At 44.0% G+C, this 22,645-nt stretch overlaps 2 protein-coding genes across 2 annotated transcripts in view; one reads left to right on the top strand and one right to left on the bottom strand.

Annotated features, from left to right (window-relative positions):
- Window positions 1–15,955, top strand: part of MGAT4A (alpha-1,3-mannosyl-glycoprotein 4-beta-N-acetylglucosaminyltransferase A) — a 60,152-nt gene extending 44,197 nt beyond the window's left edge. The window contains exons 9-15 of the mRNA XM_026035616.1: window positions 1,296–1,426; window positions 2,131–2,238; window positions 2,658–2,851; window positions 11,700–11,778; window positions 14,011–14,077; window positions 14,754–14,866; window positions 14,989–15,955. Coding sequence (XP_025891401.1) covers window positions 1,296–1,426; window positions 2,131–2,238; window positions 2,658–2,851; window positions 11,700–11,778; window positions 14,011–14,077; window positions 14,754–14,866; window positions 14,989–15,015 — 719 coding nt within the window. The 3' untranslated portion in view covers window positions 15,016–15,955. The remainder of the gene's footprint in view (window positions 1–1,295; window positions 1,427–2,130; window positions 2,239–2,657; window positions 2,852–11,699; window positions 11,779–14,010; window positions 14,078–14,753; window positions 14,867–14,988) is intronic.
- A 3,825-nt stretch (window positions 15,956–19,780) lies between these two features.
- Window positions 19,781–22,407, bottom strand: UNC50 (unc-50 inner nuclear membrane RNA binding protein). The gene is made up of 5 exons (XM_026035617.1): window positions 22,118–22,407; window positions 21,827–21,947; window positions 20,291–20,430; window positions 20,112–20,213; window positions 19,781–19,986 (listed from the first exon to the last, which is right to left on the bottom strand). The coding sequence occupies exons 1-5, from the start codon at window positions 22,395–22,397 to the stop codon at window positions 19,850–19,852; spliced, it is 780 nt and encodes a 259-aa protein (XP_025891402.1). The 5' UTR covers window positions 22,398–22,407; the 3' UTR covers window positions 19,781–19,849.
- Window positions 22,408–22,645: the final 238 nt, after the last annotated feature.

The following is a 22,645-nucleotide window of genomic DNA, read 5'->3' as shown; positions in this document are numbered from 1 at the left end:
CCCAAGACTGTGCCAGTAGTGCTCTGTGGACACCTCTGTTCTCACACGCAGCGCCGAGTGTGTGAACATGGTGCAGGACAAGCCGTTGCCTCAAGCTTCTCACGCTGTCTTCTCTTGGAGGCAGTTTTCTGCCTAGGTCTCTTTGGTTTGATTTTTTTTTTGGCTGCGTCTCAGGGAGATGTTGACGGTGTCTCCCAGCCTCCATGACGTTTCCGTCCCCCGCAGCTGCCAGAGAGCTGCGGGACAGCGAGGCCGGTGCTGCCCCTCGTTCTCCAGCCAGGCCGGGGCCCAGGGAAGCGGGGTTGCTGCCGGCACCCGCCGGCTGCTAGCGAGAGCCTTGGCCAGGGGCTGCCGCCCCCAACACGTTCAGGGGGCCGGGGCAGCAGCTCCGCAGGGCGGGAGGTTCCATGTGAGCCCCCCGGGGCTGGAATAGGATGGGACGGGATGGGAGCGGTGGAGGGACCCATCGGGGGAGGTTGCTGCAGAGTGAAGGCCGTGTTGGGTGCTGGGCGGGTGGCGGCACTTCAGCCAGCAGTGCTGTAGGGCTGCCTYGCGTGAGGGGCTCTCGTGCTGGCGGGAGGCTCCAGGAGCAGGGGGCTGGAAATGCCTCCTGGCAGTCCTCCCTGCAGCCCTCATCCTGAGTCAGAGAGGGGCTTTCYCCGCACCCGTGAACCTCGCCAGGGTCTGGGAATGTAATGTCCAGGGGTCGGTGGCGCCTGAAGGAGCTCGTGCAAGTACCRGCAGCCCAGGCTCACCCCGGCCCTTCTGGTTTTTGCAGCTGCACTTGCCTCTCTTGGCTTTGCGTGCACGCATGGTTTTTGCTTCTGACAACATCACTATATTACTTAGTCCTCCACAGTTCAGGGGAGAATCTGACTGCGCAGCTTGCAGTAGCATGTTGATCTAGACCTAGAGAAAAGCGCTTTGGGCTTACGTAGGTTTGCTATGTGGAAGTAAACTTCTGTTTGCTAATATYCTCTTTCTGTTTTAGACAAAATTAGGATCACTTAAACTAGGGAAAAAGCGTAAATTTTTCCTTTTAGGGAAGCTGCGTTGTATTTTACATTGAATAATGTTACCAGGGTATAACTGCAGAGTTCTCGTTTGAATAGGTGTCCATTTTCATTATTTTTGCCTAGCTAAATGGTATGAACCTTTTAATAGTGTCTAAGAGTTCCAGTTGTTCATGACTAACACATCTTGCCACAAACACACCATCTGTTGTCTCTCTGATTGCAGAGGACAGTGCTACCTTTAATCTACAATAATGACTGTTATCCTTCATGTCATCCTAGGTAAAATGTTCCAGTCTCCAGATATCACTCTTATTGTAGAGTTCATATTTATGTTTTATAAGGAGAAACCAATTGATTGGCTACTGGACCATATCCTCTGGGTGAAAGTCTGTAATCCAGAGAAAGATGCTGTAAGTTTGTTTTCATTATGAAGCTTCTAAAATGCTTTTGTTATAGTGAACTATTATTTTTGAGATGGAAGCTAGTGTAGTTGGAATATATATATAATATATATAATATATATATATAATAATAATATATACATAATTGGAATATAGTTGGAAGCATGTGTAACCATATCATAGTTACTGTGTATGCCAGTCTTGTTTCTCATYGAAATTTTGATTTCAACAAAGTTTTGGAGACAAAGAGAGGCCTTATAATTGTCGTTGTTATTGCTTCAGATTGGGGAGACAGAGATGATAGCTGGGAAAAGCAAAAAGCCAGTTAGTTTCTGTACTTGACAATCCTAAAGTAATATCATTTTCATGTCTCTCCTCTGAGACAATGCAGAGTATTAAAGCTTGGAAAACCTGTCACATAGAAGGTTCCCTTCCTAGTGAGGACTAAACTTTGGTTCTTCATTCTCAGGTAATGCCTTTGCGCAGACCCTGTTTCTACAGCCTCCTAGCCATAAGAAAGAGATGTTTACTTCTTTAGTGAATAATTTTTTATGGGCACAGGGATCATGCTAGATTTCTGAAGAAGATATGAATGGGGTAAATAGGTCCAGGCTCTTGTTGATTTTCCTGGATCATAGACATAGTTTTATTAATTCTCAACAACTGTTGGTTGGATTGCTAACATGATTTTCTTTTTTTTCACTTGCTTTCAGAAACATTGTGATCGACAGAAATCTAACCTGCGGATACGCTTCAGGCCTTCTCTTTTCCAGCATGTTGGCCTTCACTCTTCACTAGCAGGAAAGATTCAGAAACTCACAGTTAGTAGCTTAAATTTTCCTTACTTTTCATAGCAGGCTCATTTGATGAAAAAACTTGTTAGCATTTGAGAAAAATATTTTCTTGTTGTGAAGTGTTTTCAAGAATATCATGTATAGCTCTGATTAGACTTAAATCTGATTTAAGCTGTTTTAAATCTGATTTAAGCTGTTACTATCAAGTATAAGAAATGCCAAACTCAGTTTTTGTGCATATGTGTTAGTTACTTTGTTTTGTTTCTAACTTTCTGCCTGTAATGGCATAATAATCTTATTTTTCAACCCAAGATCTAGTATATCCAACAATGAGAAATACATTTGTTTTCTCTTTGTTTCCAAGCATTTGTTTTAAGTGTAGCCACTTAAGAGAAGAATGTAATGGATTGCCCACTCAGTTTGATGTTTGTCTGTCTTCCAACTAGGATAAAGACTTCCTGAAGCCTTTACTGCATAAAATCCACGTGAATCCACCTGCGGAGGTTTCCACGTCTTTAAAGGTCTACCAAGGGCATACGCTAGAAAAGACCTACGTAGGGGAAGACTTCTTCTGGGCTGTCACACCAGTTGCTGGGGACTATATTCTATTTAAATTTGACAAGCCAGTCAATGTAGAAAGGTTAGTAATCAATTATTTGCCTTTTCTCCTCTGTAAAGCTGGTTGCTCTCCCGGAATTCTTCATGATAGAATTGGGGGCTGCCTCGATTGGAGCAAAAAGATTACATATAGAAATGGGCCTTTGGTATACAGCTGAAACTGTGTTCATCACTGTCTTTCCCTCTAATTGTTTTACTGCTTTATGTTTTGTTTATCTTGCCTTGTTCTCTCTCTCTCTCTCCCTCTCTCTCTCTCTCTCTCTCTTTTTTTTTTTTTTTTTTTTTTTAATCTGGAGCTTTCTTGATAAATGCAATTCAAAACCAGTGCTCCTCTGGCAATTCTTAATTCTGAATAGAATTAAAAAGCAGCCAGTTTGAATCTCAGCTTGGTTGGCCTGCTTCTAATTAGAGCAGTTGTGCAGCGTGATGGATGGGACAGCACGTTCTGCCCTGCAGCCTCGATCCCCTGCTTGTCCAGAGCAGAGGCTTTTCTGGGGCATATTGCAGTGTCCCCTGACCCGAGAGCAGCAAATACTGGTGAGCAGTGTGGCTAAAGTGCAGCCTGAGGGCTCGGAAAAATGTGACAGTGCTAATACTCCAWGTAGATCTCCTTAAAAGCAGCAACAACAAAAGCTAGGGGTCACAATACAAATAGCCATGGCTTGGTGGAGGACTAAAGGTGACCTTTTTTAGTTACCGGTCAAATTAAATAAGGATAATGGGGTTTTTGCTTTAGAGTTTGAGTCTTCCTCTAGCTGTGCTGAGACTTGTTTGCTTCTTTGCTTTTCGTTGTGTTGCGCTAGTCCAAGACTAAAATAAATCCTTTATTTATGGCCCCTTTGCAGTTGCTATCTGAGTGGATTCCTTTCTTCCTGTACCTTCTGTACTCTTTTGAGGCCAAGATCTATAGCCTGGCAGAGTTGGATTTCCTTGGGTGATTGGCCTGGATGCTTTTTTGTGAAGCAGCGCTTTGTGCAATCTTGAACTGGATCCAGTTAGTCAACTTCTTGCAAGTCTTGGTACCTAGTCAAAGACTTAAGTCTTCACCTTCACAGCAGGGAGGATCAGTAGTTTCCTTGTTACCAKGTTGTTCCAAAACCACTCTGATCTATGAAACACAGTTTGTTAGGCGAGATTTCAAATTGCTCTGTCAGTTGATTACTGTGCTTTAAAAGAAGATATTCCTGGTTGACTTTCCAAGAAGCGTGTGTTAAGGAGCATGTTTGCTACRCCTCCTCAGATTAAAAGCGGAATCTTTTTATTCTGTGCCAGAATACAAGAAATGTGCACTTTCAATTCCARTGTAGGAGCTCCTTGATTTTTCTCTCAATTTTCAAAGTTAAGAAATGAATGTTGTCCAATTTGTATTTATTTTTATTSTATTTATTTTTTTTTTCTCTCGAGTGGTATACACCTCTCTGAGTTCTGAATAGAGTAATTGTAACCAGCAACTGTTGGTTTTGGGCAAAACCTTGTTTCATTAGGACCAATCAAATGCACACTTCACTGGCAGCTTTGGAAAGCATAGCTAGCAAGTGCCATAATTGAGCACTGTGCTTCAGAAAACCAGCATGCCTCGGTCTGAAATGAGTTACTGATGTCCCTCACCTCCATGGTGAGGGAATTGGGAGGAAGARTAAGTAGCAATTAGCTGCAAAAAATACAGGGGGAGACTGTGTTCGATGTGATACTCTGGARAATTGTTGCTACACCTACGGAGGTCGTGCTACCTGCTGTGTTAAGATCCATTCCAGTGGTTGAGAATTATGCAATTTTGTTTCTACTTCCCAAAGAAAGCCACTGTAGTTTTAGAAGAAACGTAACGTTTGGTAGTCCCTTGCCTTCCTTGAAAGAAGTCCAGCAATCAGGAATTACCCATTCACAATTGCCCCAGCGTCCTCAGAAGTGCGTGATATTTTCCTGAAGTCTGTGCATGATTAGGGCTGCAGGTCCTGTCATTTGAMATTGTTTTTGTTTGTTTTTTTATGGTGCTGGTGATGTGCTTAACATCAGCAGCAGTTAGTTTAGTCACCTGAAGGTTGGGGGGAGCAACAGCCTTCCCTTGTCCCTCGGGGCGCTTGCCGAGGCGGTCGGAAACCGAACTGCRAGGAGTGGGGTGAAAGACAGCAAAGGGGAAGCGACCTGAGGGTCAGGCAACCTCACCCGAGGAGGAGAGAGAAGTGACTGTGGGAAACATGTCTGTGAGAGAACACGCAGGGAAAAAACTGCTTTTGAAAGCTGTCTTGTGCTCATGAAGGGACACAGAGCAGTGGTTTTTCTTTTTTCCTTTTAAAGTGATAGAAAAGCTCCTTGAATTCGCACAACATTTTGTCTGTCAAGGCATTTTGAGGTGTGGCTGCTTAATAGCTCCACTAATAAATTCTTGATAAACAAGCTTTTTCATGGAAATATTGACCACAGGTCTAACAGAATGAATGGTGGGTCTGTTACAGTGTGACAGAACACTAACTTGTTCCCATAGTTTATTTTTCCTTGCCAAACTTTTTGCTGAACRGCATTTAGGTTTTTTTCTTGAAGGAGTAATTCCAGCAAAATTTCCATAAGACTTCGAATATTTCATTTTTGAGACCTTGGACAATCATTGGGTTAATAGTGGCAAGGATCKCCTAATAATCTTTTTATCATCTCAGAGGAGCAAATCTTGCTTTAAATGAACAGCAAGTAAYGTTTGTGGCTATTTTGTGAAAGACCAAGTTAACCAATTTCCTCTTAACGTTTAACAGCCAGACAGATGCAGCTTGTTCTGAACCRTGCTCAGAAAAGGGCTGTGTGTGAATTGGAATCCTTTGGATCTCTGTTTCAGTGACAATTCTTGTGCTCCATGATTTTAGCCTCCCCATTAAGGTCTTCAACCAGATACTGCTGTTCCTGTGCAGGAAGCTGTTCCCATGTTTCCGTTCTGGCAACAATATGAAGGTGCCTCCATCCTTCTGTGGAGTATCCTTGAGAAGGAGAGAGGTTTCACTGGCTTCTTAAGAACAAATTGCACACCRGTGCATTGTGTGAGATTTTTGGTATTTTTGTTTTGTGTTTTAAGAAATGGGGGGACTGTTTTCTGAATGTTCAAAACTCCACATTTTCAAAATAAGAGATATCCCAAATTTCTCTTTCTTTAAATTGTTGAATGATTACTGAAGTCCACTTTACTCATTTGGTACATAGCCTGTTATCCAAAGCATACATTTAATACTTAAAGATGACAGTCATATTTAAGAAATATTTTATAAATTTTGCGTTATCACAGTAATGTTAGTACAGAATATAAATTTGTTCTCAAAGCTGCAGATAAGAGATTCAAGATATCTCCTTTCTTTACTAGTGACCCTTTTCCTTCAGAGCTGGCGGTGAGGAACGAAGCAGCCAAGCAGCTCATTTAAAGATTGATTTTGGACACTCTTTGTTTGATGCTTTCTCTGTGGCTCTGCTTGGGCAGTTAACACCAAGGGAGCCCTTGGATCCACACAAATTATGGTCGTTTTCATCTGATTGTTTTTACATTTGTGAATGTGGAAAATGCCAAGGGTATATTTTATGCTGTGTGAAGGAAATAACTGAATTATTATTATTATCATTATCATTATTATTATCATTATTATTATTATTATCATCTCATTTTAACAAATTAAGTAAGTTTATTTGTAAAGAAAATAAGACTCATCCTTTCTTATATGCAGCTGGTTGGGAGTTGGTTGGGACTTCAAATATCTTCGGAAGGGTCTCTAGACTCTGTTGTTTCTGTTTGTTCCTTTTCCCCCATAGCTCTGTCTGTAAATSAGTCATCTCCAAAGTTGTACTCTTGTCTTGGACGCGCTATCAGGTGCCCATCCCATTGTGCCACTGATTCTTCCTGAAGTGATTTTATGAGCTAGCCTTGCTTTCTGGAATTTCTGCTTTAAAAATTAAACCCTTCCATATTTTGGTGAATGAACTACCTCTCTGTGTTCGGGTACTGGCAAACATGCTTGATGTGCAATATCCCGGACTGATTACCTAATTTTCCATGTTGCTGGCACTGGAATCCCAGGAAAGGTGTAATGTCAACTTTGCATATGTTTCCTGTGGCATCTTCACACAACGTAGAATTTTCACTCGCGTGAGAAATGTCTCTTTACTTGGCTATTTAGCCCAGAAATACAATGTATTGAGTGTGAAAAGTGCCTTGTTGCTGGTAGCTGAACATACTGTAACACAGATGAGGTAATGGGTGTGTTACAAYTGTCACTTGCCTGTGACAGTGTTGCAAATTCCCTGCATAAAAAGTGAGGGTTGCTCCCTGTCCTTACTGGCATCCCAGTGCAAAGGGAAACACACCAAGCTTTTAAAACGTGTTGCCCAGCTGTGAAATTTAAAAGGAATGCCATTTTATTAGAGTTGAAACAGAAACACTGCGCTACCCCCTGCGGCACCTTCCCGCCTCCCTGGGGAGCTGCGACCGCGGGTGCTTGCGCTCCCCTTGGCACCTGGGCGCACACATACAGGCCACCAACTGCAAAGGATTTTTGCTCTGCTTCCTAACTATATAATTGTACTAGAAGCTGTTAAAGCGTCACAAGATCTGTATTTTATTAGGCTTAAGTGGCGGCATCTATTGATAGAAGATACTTGAAAGGCTCCAATAATTCCTCACTTCAAAGGGTCTGGGTGTTGGTGCCTGTCAGGTGGGTTAAGGTTTGCAGGGAGGGCCCTGCTGGAGAGGCTGGTGCGGCTTCCCTGGCAGGGACTGCGGCTCTTTGCTCCACACGCGGAGCTCCTTCCTGGGAAAGGCAAGGAGAAAGGCACGGCCCAGGCAGAGACCAGGAGCTGCCCGGGCCGAGGCTGTGCTGCTTCCTCCTGAAGGGCCCTGATATTGCAGATCTGGGTCTTCRGCAGCCTTCCTGGGCTTCTAGTTGCTAGTGGAAACACTGGAGGCTTAAATGCAGCCGCCTTAATGTGAGTAGCACCGCTGGAAACAGCCCCAGCCACTTCACCCGCTGCAAGATTTCACCTTGCAGAAGAGCATTGAGGGTCTCCTAATTAATATCACTCAGCTTGAAAAAAATAATAAAATTCCTAGWAGGTCACAGCAGAGAATGTGTGAGCACGGCCACAACAACCTCTCCCTCAAAAGCACCTGACGCCCTCCARAGTCAAAACAACACCGCCCAGTTTGAGTCTGAACGCGCAGACCGGCTGCTTTGAGCAGAGAGAATAAAGTCTTACCAGGCATTTAGCATAAAATTAATGGGGTAAGTGTTCCTTTTTAAAGTGTTTTCAAAGCAGTAGCTTAATAATAACAAGATAGAAGAGATCTCATTATATTGCTTACCTACTATGAGTATATAGAGCCTTTAAGAACTGTGCTTTTATTGGTAAGCTGAGCAATCTTCAGAAAGGAATGGATCAGAGGCATAAAGAGGAGGAAAAGAAACTGAGCTGGAGAAAAGGAAAGGAGGTTATGTGTCTTCCATTTGTATTTTACCACATGAAAGCTTGGAAAATATGTGTGGTCGGTACCTGTTTCCCGTTACAATAGGGCAATGATTTCTAATAAGGATTCTGGGAAAACGACGAAGAGGAGGTAGATTGGATTCCTTTTACCACATTGTGTCCAGTGACCAAAATTACTGGGTGGAACCCGTGAATAGTAACTCTTGCAGTTGGTTGCWGCATCTGCAGAGATGTGAATTTGCTGTCTGAATTTTGCCTTCCTGTCGTGTCCCTTGGTGCAAAATGAAATACCTGTTATGCTGCACATTGCTAGCTGATGCTTTGCTCAAATGTGCAAGAAAACACTTCCTTTCTCTCTTCCTATATTTTCTCCTTTCCAGAAAATGGGAAATACTAAAATATATCTGATAGCTAAAAAGAGTTGTAAGGAGGTTATGGAAAGAAAAAGATTTGATTCCTAATGTTTCCTGTGCTCATGAATAGATTCTTAGAACATTTGTGCTTAGTTTTGAGTGAGATAAGTCTCCTGTTTCCTTCAAGACAAAATCAAACATGCTGATAGGGAATTGTGCTTTTTCTTTCAGAATTTTTGTGTATTATTTCCTTTTATATAAAGCTGCCAGAATTTACCAGTGAAGTTCCCGTGTTCTGTTTTAATCCCATCATTGTGGCTGCTCAGTGGTATAGAAGATGCATAGAATCACACTTCACTTTCTATGGAAAAAGTAAGAAACGGTGCCACTGCTGTATTTGGTTACATAAAATACAAAATATGATGAGACAACTTGTAGCTAAAAGACAACAAATCAGCTTGTGGAACGGGAAGCAAGATTCTCTGTGCCTTTGCACGTGCTTTGGTGAGGGAGAGGGAAGTTTTATAAGATACAGTCCAGGCAAAATCAGGGGGATAAAGAGGTCTGCATAGCTGCCATTTGTGTTGAATTTTTGCCCAAATAGTGTGTGATAAATTAGTATTGACAGATGGGGAAAAAAAAAAGCTTTTCAAAATAGAATATAAAAGCTCCTAGTGTGTAGTAGTCTTGAATGGAGCTTATATACATTGTGTCCTTATAAAGAAAACTGARAACGCTGCAAAGAGGAGAAAGTTTCTATATATCCATTCTATCTATGTCTGTCTATTTCTATATGCAGTGGCTCTGGATCGCACTGTAGCCCTTCAAAGCGGCAGCTCCCTGCCTTGGCACAAGCTCCTGGTGCCTGCAGTTGATCCCTAGGAGTGGCGCTACCCATTCCCTTTGTGAAGGGCTCCCCGGGCCGGGGAGCTCCCCGCTGGGGCCGGAGCTGCTTTGCAAGGAGGCTGCCAGGGGAAGGGCCCAGCCAGGCCTCGGACACACGGGTCCCCCAGTTACTCTGACGCCTTTCTTGCTTTCAACCTAACCAGTATCTAGTGATCCGACCCTGAGAAAAATGTGAACCAACCAGGATAAACAGTCCCAGGATTTATAGGGACTGCCACCCATAAATYCCAGGACGGCCGTCAGAGTAACTCGGGAGCCAAAGGCTCTGCTATCCCCATGCCGTTCGGTTTCTGTTCCCGGGATCATCTTCCATAGCCTGAAACCCTGGCAAGTTTGTGATTTATCGACCTGTCAGGGAGGTGAGCGTTATAAAAGAAATCAAATGGCACTTCTGGGAGGAACTGTAGGAAATCTGTTTATTTGTAAACTTGATTTGTAAGCGAAAGGTTGCTTATAAATACAAGTGGCTGCGAATGCACATGCATACTTCTGTTTTTAAACCCTGTGTAACTTTTACTGGCTTAGTTGGTGTTATCTGTCAAGTGTTCGGGCAAGGCTCACATATAAAAATATCCCTTCCACTATAAACTTAATTYAAAATTGTAGACAAGGCACTTATGGACATGGTTTAGCAGGCAGGGRTGGACTAACCATTATATTAAACTACTTTTTTTTCTTTTTTCTTCTAGAAGTGCGTACAGCACTGAAACTACTAAGTCCAGTTTTATTTCACCTTCCAATCTATTTCTATTTCAGTATTTCCTGCTGAGATTGGAGCAACTGAAATCACTGCAGCCTTCATATGTCTAATTATGTGGTTTTATTCCTGTGATTTTAGGATCAGTGAGGTTTTTAAGCCAGGGCAAGAGTGATCTTCTGTTCTTGGGCTTCTTGCCCTGTTAGATACAKATAAGGTTTGGATTAATGGCGTGTACATACCCACCTTCAGATGTCTTGGGTAAAGGCAAACTGGAAATTACACCCCCARTTTTGTCATAGTAAATTGAAAATGGAGCTAATTGTTGGTAATTTTAATCAAGTGATAATTCCTAAATTAATTTTGCCCCTGGCTGATGACGGTGTGGAGCATGGTGCCTGTTGCACAAGGTTCCTCTTGAGCAAAGGTGTGGAATGTGTTGATAGATTGTTACACATTCACTTAAACATATTAAAAGCAAAATAGGGATGTTCAAAGTGACATCTGGGTAGGAGTAATGTACAAGCCCTTTCCAGAGAGCAATCTAAATAAACTCCTCCGTGTCCTCCTAGAACAAATAGTAAGAGACGGACACATTTCCAAGCATCGATACCACCTAGTGGTAAAGAAACGCTGTCCCTTGTTTACCTAGTGTGCCTGTCCATTCACTGTCCAAAGAACACAAAGTTTGTGTTTCTTAGGCAGAAGGGGAGATTCTACTGTGTTTTTTTTTTTTTTTTTTTTTTTTTTTTTTTTTTTTTTTTTTTTTTGTAATTGATTATCTATGAGTTACAGCACTGCAAAAACAGAGATAGGTAGGTACCTTAAGACCTGCACTTCACTGATTGATACCTGCATGAATGGTTTTGGTGCAATTTTAAGCCACACTCATTCTGCTATCTTTAAACAGGGAAGGTTTATTAAATGTGTGCTTGTGAGTAACAAGAACAGTTTACAGTTATAAAGCCATGGTCCCACTCAGTATAGACGTCGAGAAAATATATATGCTTTTGTGAACAAGCAGCTGAGCAAAGCCGGGGTTGTTTGAGTAGGAGATTGAACTGGGCCCYGTCAGGCTCTGTGGAGAGGTGGGCCAGGGAGAGCCAGCCCGGCACAAAGGGTGCCTTGGGAAGCCTGCCTGCAGGGCGGCTGTGACCCCGGCACGCGCTGGGCGGCAGYGCCTGTGGAGCTGCGGCGCTGACCGCGTGCCCTGGAGCACCGGGACTCGGTAAAACATTCCCCGAGCATTAAAGCAGCCCCTTGAGCAGCAGTGGCACGTGAAAACAGCTCTTATTTCTCATCAGCTGATGTCCAGTGTGAAAACTGTACTTGCCATTGCAGCATCTGTGATGGGATCAGAAACACGGAAGGTGGCGATTTAGCTGCTTCTGCCTGGTGCACCCAGCCCACCAGAAGGTGGTCAGGTGTACGCAGACCCCGGCCCACTTGTTCCCTCTCGTTTGCAGATACTTGTTTCACAGCGGCAATCCGGAGCATCCGGGAGACATCCTTCTAAACACAACGGTGGAAGTCTTGCCTTTGCGGGTGCGTATGGACTTCTCTGGGCCTCGCTAGAAGACAAAAGTAGAAACCTCCCAATTTTAATGATTTTTCTTTAAACAGGGTGAGGGAGAAACAATCACTTCTTCATAAGCTGTAGGATCTTGATGCCCTTTTCTGAGTGGAGGGACCTATTCTGGGAAAACATGCTCTTTGAGGGTRCATGGCTATTTGGCGGAGAACAAACAGTCAGCTCTTCCTCCTCATTGTTACTATTTCAAACAAAACACACACACAAAAAAWCCCCTCTCCCCCATGTTATTTTGGAGCATGATAAAGCTGAGTAATTCTCCTGTTGGGCTTGGAAAATGTCTTGATCCAGGCACATCCAAGCCCTACCAGATAGTCACATACCTAAATTCTCCAACTGCATCGGTTCCTTTCTCTTAATGACTGATATATTTTTTTTTCCTCCCATAAATCAGTCTGAATTTCATCTCAGGAAGGTGTTAAACTGGCTCAGGTATATTCTTGCCTGCAGCCAGCAGATGTAGATTCTGTTTCTTCAGATAGGTATTAAACCTAACCATTTGTATCACAAAACTGAGGATTAAGATACTACTTCAGACAAGTTTATTTTATTTAGTATTAAAAGAATATGTTATTTCTGTCTTCTCCCATACATCTGATGCAGGTTATCTTGAAAATTGTGACTAAAACACTGACTAAATCACCTTRCTGAATCTCTTTAAGTAATTAGTCGGGGGTCATGGGCATGTTTGCTTTTCCATTCTTGCAGGCTACTGTCCAAGCAGTAAATACGGGTATTTCTGAACCTTTCCACCACTACCTCCCCCAAAGTTGTCAGTTTGATTCTAGTTATGCAGCACAACACCTGGTTTATCACAGCTGATAAGGCTGATGGGTTTTGTTTCTCAAGACCTTTGGAAATGTGTTGGGTCACAAAAGCTGCAGCAACCTTCCTTTGTGTGAGCCCAGGATAGCAAAGAAAGCGCAGTAAGGTGATCCAGAAAAATGTGGTCAAACATCTCTCTTTTGGCCACACTTGGCTGTGAGGAGCTCCCAAACTGGAGTGCTCCCTAAGGAAGTAACACTTTTGAGGGAAGGAATTCTGCACCATGGACCTGAGTGGAGTTGAGACCCCATTCACGTACTTCTGGCCCAATCCCTCATAAGCAGAAATCAAGAAAAATAATCACTGGAACCCAGAGTGCTCCAGACTGGAACACACTCCAGAAAGACTTTTATTTTTTTTTTTCTTTCCTCTCTCCTTCTCTCCATCCCAGCTTCCCAGCAGTCTCCCTTAAAACTGAGAAGGAAAAAAAAAGTGGATTTCATCTTCTGTGTGTGTCAGCATTTTTAATGGACCCCTAAGAAAATCTCACAGTAGGTCTTTCAGTACTGAATCATGTGGTTCCGATTGTAATTCTCAGGCCACTGTTTAAAGCTCTGGTCTCCAATTAATTTTTCTGTGCCTGTTTAAAAACCATATATATATATATATATATACACACACACACCCCTTTTTTATATTCACTGCTTTTTAGTTATATATTCACTGGCTAATTGAGGCGCTTCCATCACTGGTCTAACAGCTCTTCATCCCACCCAGATTGTCACATCAAAAAGTGAGTTAAATTTCATTTGCCCTGAGAGAATCTCTGGTTCAACCACAGGAAAAGAAGGCAACATCTTGCCTTTGATTTTCTACTGCTACTTGTGCCAGTATCCACTATATATTCTCTTCATGTGGCAGTTAACATGTGAGTTACTTGGGGCACTTCCAAAGTATTCATTTTTCTGCTTTGAAGCTAAACACAGCTCAGTTCAGGAAYACAAATCATAGAATCATCATCCTTAAGGCTGGAAGGGACCTCTGGAGATCATCCAGTCCAACCCCCTGCTCCAGCAGGGACACCCAGAGCACGGGGCACAGGGCGGCATCCAGGCGGGTTTGGAGACCTCCAGAGAAGGAGACTCCACAGCCTCCCTGGGCAGCCTGTTCCAGGGCTCTGGCACCCTCACAGGGAAGAARTTTTTCCTTAACTTCCTGTGGARCTTTTGGTGCTTCAGTCTGTGGCTGTGGCAGCTTTTTTTCTATTTGTMTGAAGCTATAAATAGCTATTCCAGGCTGGTTCATAATCAWCTAGGAGGGATGGATTCTGTATCTATAACAGGAAGGTGCATACTTTGGGCTTTTCCTGGTGAAACAGTACATGAGAATGATCTCATTTACACTATTTTGTTTTCCTCTAGAGTGAAGAATTGGTATTAAGCAAAGAAACCAAAGACAAACGGTTGGAGGATGGTTACTTCAGAATAGGTATGTCATGGGCAGCAGTAGCTTTCTCTTATACATATAGGGGRAAAAAAAAAAGGTATTTAGTTACTATTGCAGCACTTGAGGCATTTTTGTTACAAACAAAGCAATCCTTAAAGTGAAATTTTGTTGACCCATTTTGGCCAAKTGCCCTCTTAGGCTTTACTTAATATTACTTTCAGTATTTCTTCTTTAAGACCGATATGCTAAACAAAGTTCTCTCATGACTGTTAGTTGTGGTGCAGTCAGGACAGAGGCCCTTGCTCCCTGGAGAGGCCTTCCAGGTTGTAGGACATCCCGTCTGCTTCCTGGAGCTTCATGGATGCCTCTGTGAGAGCTGTTGTGCTTGCATGAAAATCCATGCCAGGATTGTGCAAGTTTTCAAAGGCAGGCATGGCCACAAGTGCAGAAAATTCAGAAATTTCTGTTCTGGCATGTGCTGCTGTCGAGAGCTCTGCATGCTCTGCCAGGCCCCACGGGGTTTGCTGCTGCAGAGCTGAATCCCATGTCAAGAGTCACTGCCCGTTTTTAGTGTTTTGCTTTAGGGATTGATACCAGGCAGTGTTATATCCAGCACTAGGTTCATTCTGGGAGTTGCGGTACTGCAGATGTGCTTTTCTTCTCACCTCCAATTGTGTATTTCAGTTTGCTGGAGTTAATTGAGGATTTATTTTTACAGGGAAATTTGAAAATGGTGTAGCTGAAGGAACAGTTGACCCAAGCCTAAACCCTATTTCATCATTCCGGCTGTCAGTAATACAAAATTCAGCAGTTTGGGCAATTCTGAATGAGGTAAGGTGCTATAACTCCTTAAAAACAAAACCAGCAAATGTGAGATTTCTTCAGTTTGTCACTGGTTTTGAAGCTATTACTGAAAAAAGTGACTTTTTGCTCTTTTTAACTCTGTATTTCAGATTCATATTAAAAAGGTTACAAACTGAGCAGCCACTTTTGCTTTGGAGGGCAAAGAACCCTTGAAAACTTTTCCRATGAAATCTGACATCCTTAACAAGTCACCAATTGGAATACAGAGCATGCACCTTATTCCCAATTTTGTTCATTTTCACTTGAACACTACCTCTTGTGAAATCTACTGTAGATGAGAAGATTGTACTTACCCCTTCTTGTCCGATCCATCGAGCAACTGATGCTTCACGGTGACAACCTTCATCTGAGGCCTAAGTTGTCCTTCACTTTGAGGTGACTTTGCCATCTTACGATTGCAGAATCCTGCTATTCTTAACCTGTACTATTTTGATAGCGTAGTAATATAGAGAAGTTGTACATATTGTTACATTCCTTGAAGAAGAAAATATAATTATTGTTAAATACGTTTTATGAAGGGGGTACTTTGGGAGTTCAATTTATTTTCTATAACGAGAACCCTCTTTTATAGATTGTCAGGGATATATATTAAAAAAAAATGTTAGGGATATTTAATTTATTAAAATAATTTGAAAGTACATATTTTTATGCGGTAAAATTTTAAATTGATATAGTTTTTTTTATGGATTATCTAGTTTAAGTTATCTTTCTACATTTTTCTTTGGAGATGCAAGCATAAATTAATACCATATTTCAAATATACTGCCGTGTTTAAAAGAACTAGATTGAGTTTCTAAATTAGGTAGTTTTGTACACAGAATCTGAATGATGTTCAGAGGCATTAACAGAGTTCTGAAGAACATAATTCTTTGGGGCTGTGAAATTCCACTATGTACAGTTTGTAGCCACATGAAAACATATTGAAATGTCTTGGTATTTCATATTATGTACTAAATCTGTGGTGACTTTACATTTTATCCATTGCGTTTGAGGAGAATTTTTCAATTCCAAACTCTTCTTTCTAAAACCTTTGTAGACATTTCCTAGCCTGGACGAATTCATTTTCTGTATTGAAAAACCATTCCCCAGCTTTGCATTGGAGCGAGCAAGAGTTACCTTTTATCCAGAAATATCAGTCACGAGATGCATGTGGCCCACAGAGCTCTCCTTTTAAAAGTTTCCGCGGCTGCCACAGCGTTTCTTTGGGACACGCGTCACTGTGGTTAGTTATGGCTTATTTTTACGGCTGCTTGAGGACAAGGAGGTTGCAGCCCAGCCCTTTTGTTGATCAGCGTGGTTCCTGCCACCGAGTCGGGCCTTCTGGAACGGCGGCCCCGCTGGCGGCGCGGCGGGGACAGGCGCCCCACAGCTCCACATGCAGGCAGGGCAAAGCTCTGCCGTGCGGCAGGGAGGGTGTCCAGGTCACGTCTCCAGCACGAGGAATCCTCCTTCTAAAGCACTCGCTCTGTTTGCATGAGGAGGGCTCAGCCCAAGCAGGGGCRGCCGCGCCGGCCTTGCCGAAAGCCGTCGCCGCTGGGATACAGTCTCGGCTCATCCYGTCCCCCACGTTGTTGGCAAGCGGGGCTGTAGCGAGGACAGCGCTCAGATTTAAGAGCTTAGCTACTTTTATAGACCGTGGCCATTTTGTTTTAGCTGTGTTATCTGAGGGCAAAGGGAGGATGAGATTTGTGCACAGAGGCAAGGTCTTTCATTTAGATTAACTGGCATAAGCCGAAAAAGGAGATGAGCTCTCAGGAAGGGCTTGTTTACTTTTCCTTTGGGTTGTACCAGTTGCTGTGAATAAGATGTTGCCTAAAAAGTTTGTGCTGCCCACGAGGTACCTTCCTGGATTTGGGAATGTGGATCGATGAGCTCAGAAATCCGGGTGAGTGGAGCCTGCCGTGGTGCCACAGCCCAGTCTGCGAGGGGCAGTGCCAGCCGGTCGCTCGGCTAGCAAAGGACCAGGCAAGTCTTCCCACCGCGGAGCCTGTGAATGGAGGGGCCAGGTGGTTGGAACTACAGCTGTTTCCCACAGTTTGTGTGACAGAGGCAACGTTAGGCGTTTCTAACCCTTTCTGAATGTCAGTAYTCGTGTTGAGCCACCCGCCCTTCTCCCTCCTGTCTGAAACAGGAACASTTTATTGGCACCGCCTGTTAAGAGCGCTCTGTGCTCATTCTCAACGCATCGCCCTTCCTGGGGTCTGATACTGGTTAAGACGTGTAWCTGCTGATAAATCTACATGTGTGGAAACCTTACCGAATTGATGGCAGTTCTCTGGCATTACCAGTGTGCTCATTTCTCAGATACTGAGATGGAATTTATCAAAAACAAACATTAACTTATGCCTGATAAAGTGTGTATATATATATGTTTCCTAAAGATTATTGCATTTTTAGTATATTGTACTATCYGAAGTTGGAAATCTGTCTGAAACAAATTATCTGATTTTTTTTCCCCTGTATTTTTTTAATGTCACATAATTTTTAACCTGGCCCTTAAATCTCTGGTAGGGCAATAAAACTTACAATATTCACACAATGGAAGGTGTTTCAAAACAAGCTGTCTCACCAGCTCCTCCTCAGGCTGAAACTTTAGAAAAGAGGAGACTTCCCTAAAATCAGATGCACTTCCCTATGCCTTCATTTTCTGGGCGTATTATTTTTAACCGTAGATCTTGGATGCCAAACAGAGCAACTTGATTAGAGCACTGGCTTTCCYGAGCAGGTCATGATTGCTGTGCACCAGGGCAAGATTAAGACTGTCGGGACAGAATTAATCTTGCTTTGCTCATTCGGTGGCTGGGGCTGCAGAACACTTTGTAAACAGTGTGAGCAGGGTACAAGCCCGAATCAACACTTTTCCTAAGAGCAGCAGTAGGTCACAAACACTGCTCAGGCTTTGTGCTCCTGCAGGCATCTCAAACATTTATTTACAGTAATAGCCAATGCTCAAGTAGATATATTTATTCTTAACTGAAAGGTGGCTTAGAAAAATTACAAGTTACAAACATTTAACTAGTAGACCAATAAAAGACTGGACTCCTCCATCGTATCATTGCTTTCTGAGCACTTTCAAAGGCAACTTTAAATTGCATCTAGAACCAAAGTAAAGCAATTTATAGTTCGCCCATGTGAAACATGATTCCTTGAATATGCTGGAGTGTGCTTAGTCTTTGGCAAGATGCGATGATTTTGCAACATTTTTGCTCATTTTTTTTTTCAAATATACTTTATTTCAGTTATCTTTGGGTTTTGTAGGAAGGATTTGCTCCAGATGAAGTATTGTAGTGATTTGCAATTTGCTTCTAATGCAGAAAACATTACTCTTGAATGGGAAAGGGGGCGGATCTTTACAAACCCTTCTGCCTTGTAACAGATTAAACCCAAGTTTAAGTCTTATATTTGCTCTTATTTGAAAGATATATTCCAGAAAATCTAAAGCAAATAGTGGTAAGGGGAAAAAAAATCATCTCTGCACTGACCAGCTTAGTGCTGAAAGGCTGTKAAACAATTATTGTTTCCAGAACAGCACTGATTGCTGATGTAAACACCAGAAAAGCCAACGGGCACAACGAGTTCATCTCCATGAGCGGAGCTTTTTGCCCTCCCTCTTCCCTCAACTGCTTTTCTGGTTTCTACTGTAAATAGCGAGCCCCAGTTCCACCCAGTTGAACTGGGAGAGCAGCAAAGCCTTGTTCAAGGGGCACAAACTCGGACATCTCTCGATGGAAGGTATGCCGGCCCTGAGCCCCCCACTGATGTCAGGGGCCAGCCCCAGGGCGCTACCTGCCGCGCATTTTTCTTGTTGAACTTGAGCGGCTGATCACTGGTGCTAGGATTCCTGTTGGGAAAGCTGGACAGCTTGGGCTGTAGCTGCCTGCGGGCCAGCAGCTCGTGCTGTTACGCCAGCGGTGACCAGGCTCCAAGGTTCGAGGGGGAAGGGGGCGGAGAAGGAGCCTCCTTCTCTTCAAGCCTTAATGGTGGCTGATACACAGTACTGTAAGATGCACTGCCAGCATACGTGGTATTTTAAGCTAAATGTAGTTTTTCCTTAGCGATCAAACTCTAGTATCAAGATATTAAGTCTTGTAATGGGTTTACTGTTGTGTTGTTTTTGAAGCTGAGCCCCAGCGCTCCACTTTCAGCCTGAGCAGGATGCTTTAGAAGCTGCCAGCCTCGTTTTTCAGAAGGTACCATTTGTGATGGACAGTTTGTGCTCCTGCCTTGCAGACCTGACAGCTCTAGGCCTTGCAAGGGGGCCTGTGTAGCCAAACTTGATTAGTACTTTCCCTCCATGCTCAGTAAGTAATAACACCTATTAGGCGCCTCCAGATTGGGTTTAGAAACTTGCTGCTATCTTTGAAACCTGGTATGGGTCATGTCAATTGTGCCTTTCATCGCTGTTTCTTCATGTGCCACACTTGTCCATGTATATTTGAAAGAAAGACATGAAAATAAATCTGTTCTAACATTCTTACATAAAAGGAAAAGGTAGTTCTGTATGTAGAGGCAAGTGTTGCTTTACTCTTGCGTTCACCCAGCCCTAGGGCCAGCTCTTCCTCTCTTAGTCTTATTAGGAAACTGCTTTCCAGTGCCACTTTAAAGAAATCAAACCAACTTGTCTTGTGAAGCTTACGCCAGTACGTGCAAGAGAGCTGCAGCAAGAATTGTGCTAAGTAGATTTGTCGCGGCTAAACTTAAGCTACAAACATGTACTTGGTTTTAGGAATGTACTGCAAAAGTATTCAAACAATTGCTAACATGTTTACTGTTGTAAATATTTTAATAAAAAAGGACACTTCAAGCTTTTTTTTTTTTTTACACAATTATCTACAATAAAGAGAAATTTACAACCATTTACAAAAAAAAAAAGTTCTTAACTGTTTTTCTTTTCTGTCAAGACAGCTAAGATTAAATCAAACTAAACCTTAGATACCTGAAGTCCTGTTTTCATTTCACTCTGTATTTATAAAAAGAGCAGAGCATCTTGGTGAAGTTCCAGCCCAGGGCTAAGGAGATCAAGTAGAGCACGATGAGAAGTGCGAAGGGATACAGAAGAACAGCCGTGTTCTTCAAGAAGGGCAGTGCTGAAAGAGAGGCGACAATCCCGAAAGGAAACATAAAATACTTCGCTACCCTCTTCCTCGGAATGACACGTTCGCCCCCTCTGCCCTACGCGGGCAGGGTAATAACAAGTGTCAGCCCTACTTACCGCTGTACCCTAGGAAGGTCACGTAGATGTAGTAGCCGATGGCGATGAGCCACAGTGTGTTCCCAACAAAGTACCCAATGACGGAATTGGATACGATGACATCTGAAAGAGGCAACCTCTCTCAGCAGCTTGGACAGGGCACAAGGGAAAGCAGAGCGCGTGTCAGCTCCTCTACTCACAGTTGATGAAAAAGAGCTGGATAAAGTGCAAGATGACCAGCAGCGGGTAGAAGGCGTTCAGGTGGACATCAAAGGCATAGCCCCACTCCACGTCATAGTCTCGGTTCTGCTGCTTTACCAGGTACTTGTTAGAAATGAACCTGCAGGGCAGGACAGAGAGAAGGTGGTTGATGTAAGTGCCTGACTGACCTAATGCTGGTCAAGGTAACGAGCTGTGCCATAGTCCAGCTCGGAGCTTGGACAAGGCAGGTCCCCCTCTGCCCCACGAGGGAACGACATGCAGGAATCACACTGACCAGACTCCTGATAAACTCCTTCATGCTAGAAATATATGTATTTTTTGCATAAAATACTCACCTAAAGAGCCCAAGAAAGCCTCAGCTTTATTTGGTGGTTTTTGCTTGTTTAGCGAAGTGGAAGAACGCTACAGTTTATTGATGCAGTCAACACATTATGAAGCAGTTTTGACAGCTCTATACCAGGTGATTTCAGGAAAATGCTTGCACATTACTTCACCTTATAGAGATGTTTTATATCATTTCTACAGAAATGGCAGCTCTTTGAGGCAGAAAAGAAAGGGCAAATTAACAGTCTTCCAGTGTTTTCTTCAGTTAAAGTTTTCCTGCCCTCAGGACGTTTATCTCATTTAGAACTGGCTCCAGAAGTCAACACACGCACAGAAATCAACAGCTAGAAGCCCAAAACTTTGCCCGCTGCAGCACCGTCTGAAACGCTGGTGACCTCCTGCCGTTCGGCGGGTCCTCGCTGACCTGGYAAGTGCCTGCAACGCACAGGGGCTGGGCTACGAGCCCCCTGACTATAAGCCAAGCGAAAAAAGGGGGCAAAAAGCAACAGAGGCATCCGCCCGCCACGCTCCCGCACGGCCACTGCTTCCTCTCCCTCAAGAGGCCATGAAAGAGAGATGAGAAGTGACAGGGCTGCTGGGCTGCTTCTGCCCTTGCTCCCTGGCTTCAGCGCACGTGACTGCAAGTGAGAGCTGTCACCTCTGCGCATGGAAGGAAGAAAATCAGCCCTCTCTACCACAGCACCCTGGAGAACAGGAAAAGTGACATCTAAGACGAGAGGTTGTTTTGCTGCACCTATAGGGCTCGTAATTCCCTCCTTTCTGGCCTGCYCATGAAGGGCAGCGTGTGCCTCTGTGTGCTACAGGTAGAACTGGCAGTGATTACCGCCATCAAGACAAGCTGGTGTGCGTGAAACAGTCAGAACCAGCAAGGACTGTAGTAGAAACAGAAGCACGGGCCAGTTTCCTGTTGCCCCATTTAAATGTTATCATTATTAGCCTTRCTAGTCTTGTATTAGCCTTGTATTTAAGCTCTTAGGCAAAATAAGAAGTGAAGGGTTTTTCTGATCATTGTGCTTAGAATTAATGCTGATCAACCAGCTCAGAAAGAAAAACCAAAACACTGACTATACCACAGGCTTTCTAAATATAACTAAAAGCAACCATCTTGCAAACAGGACTGTGCTGACCTGACAGCAACACTGCATTGAGTTTCAGACATTACTACTCACCACATCAAGGTTGCTATCAGAAGGCCAACACCTACGCAGTCTATAAACACCACCCAAAGCAGTAGCTTTATTGTTTCAAAAAACCCCATGTCCAGCACAAATCCAAATCCCACGGTGGACACTGAAGAGAGAAAAGAAAAAAAAAAAAGGATTACTAAAACTACCTGTAAAGAAAGAGTGACCTTAAATTGGTGTGGGYTTCAGTGTTGTTAAGACTGATGGAGGGAATATCTGATTGACGAGAGCTACCAAAACTCATCCTTTCCTCCCTGCCCGCCGCCGGGCACTCACCGCACAGCCAGACGCTGAGCAGCACCAGGAAAGCRGGATCATCCCTCGCCCACTGGTCCTTGGTCTGCTTCCTGTAGTGGAAGTTCCTGTAGACCCGCTGCGGCGAGGTGAACAGGTAGAGCATCTGCCAGAGCGCGAACTCGAAGTCCATGTGGCGCAGGCGGAGCAGCCGCCGCAGGTACTTGGAGCGCTTCGCCCCGGCCGTGTGCCGCGCCGCGTCCCTGCCGCTCAGCGCGCCGTTGCCCTGGCCCCGGCCGCCCGGCGACGTGGTCGGCAGCATTTTGCTAGCGGGGGAATACGGTTAAAAACGCTCATAAGGGAGGCAGGGGCGCGAGCCCCGCCCCAACCGCCCCAACGGCCGCTGCGCGGCCGTTGGGGCGGTTGGGGCGGGGCTCGCGCCGCGGAGGGGGGAGGGAGGGGGGTCTCACCTGCGCTCCCGGGCGCGCCGCGACCCCCGCCCCGCCGGCTTCCGGCAACGTCGCGCGCCGTGACGCGGCCCGCGCCCCGCCCCTTCCTCCCGCCGCCGGA

This window comes from Nothoprocta perdicaria, unplaced genomic scaffold (assembly GCF_003342845.1).
Source record: "Nothoprocta perdicaria isolate Ctin4 unplaced genomic scaffold, notPer1 scaffold_163, whole genome shotgun sequence".
Lineage (NCBI taxonomy): Eukaryota > Metazoa > Chordata > Aves > Tinamiformes > Tinamidae > Nothoprocta > Nothoprocta perdicaria.
This window is presented reverse-complemented; position numbering and strand designations above follow the sequence as displayed.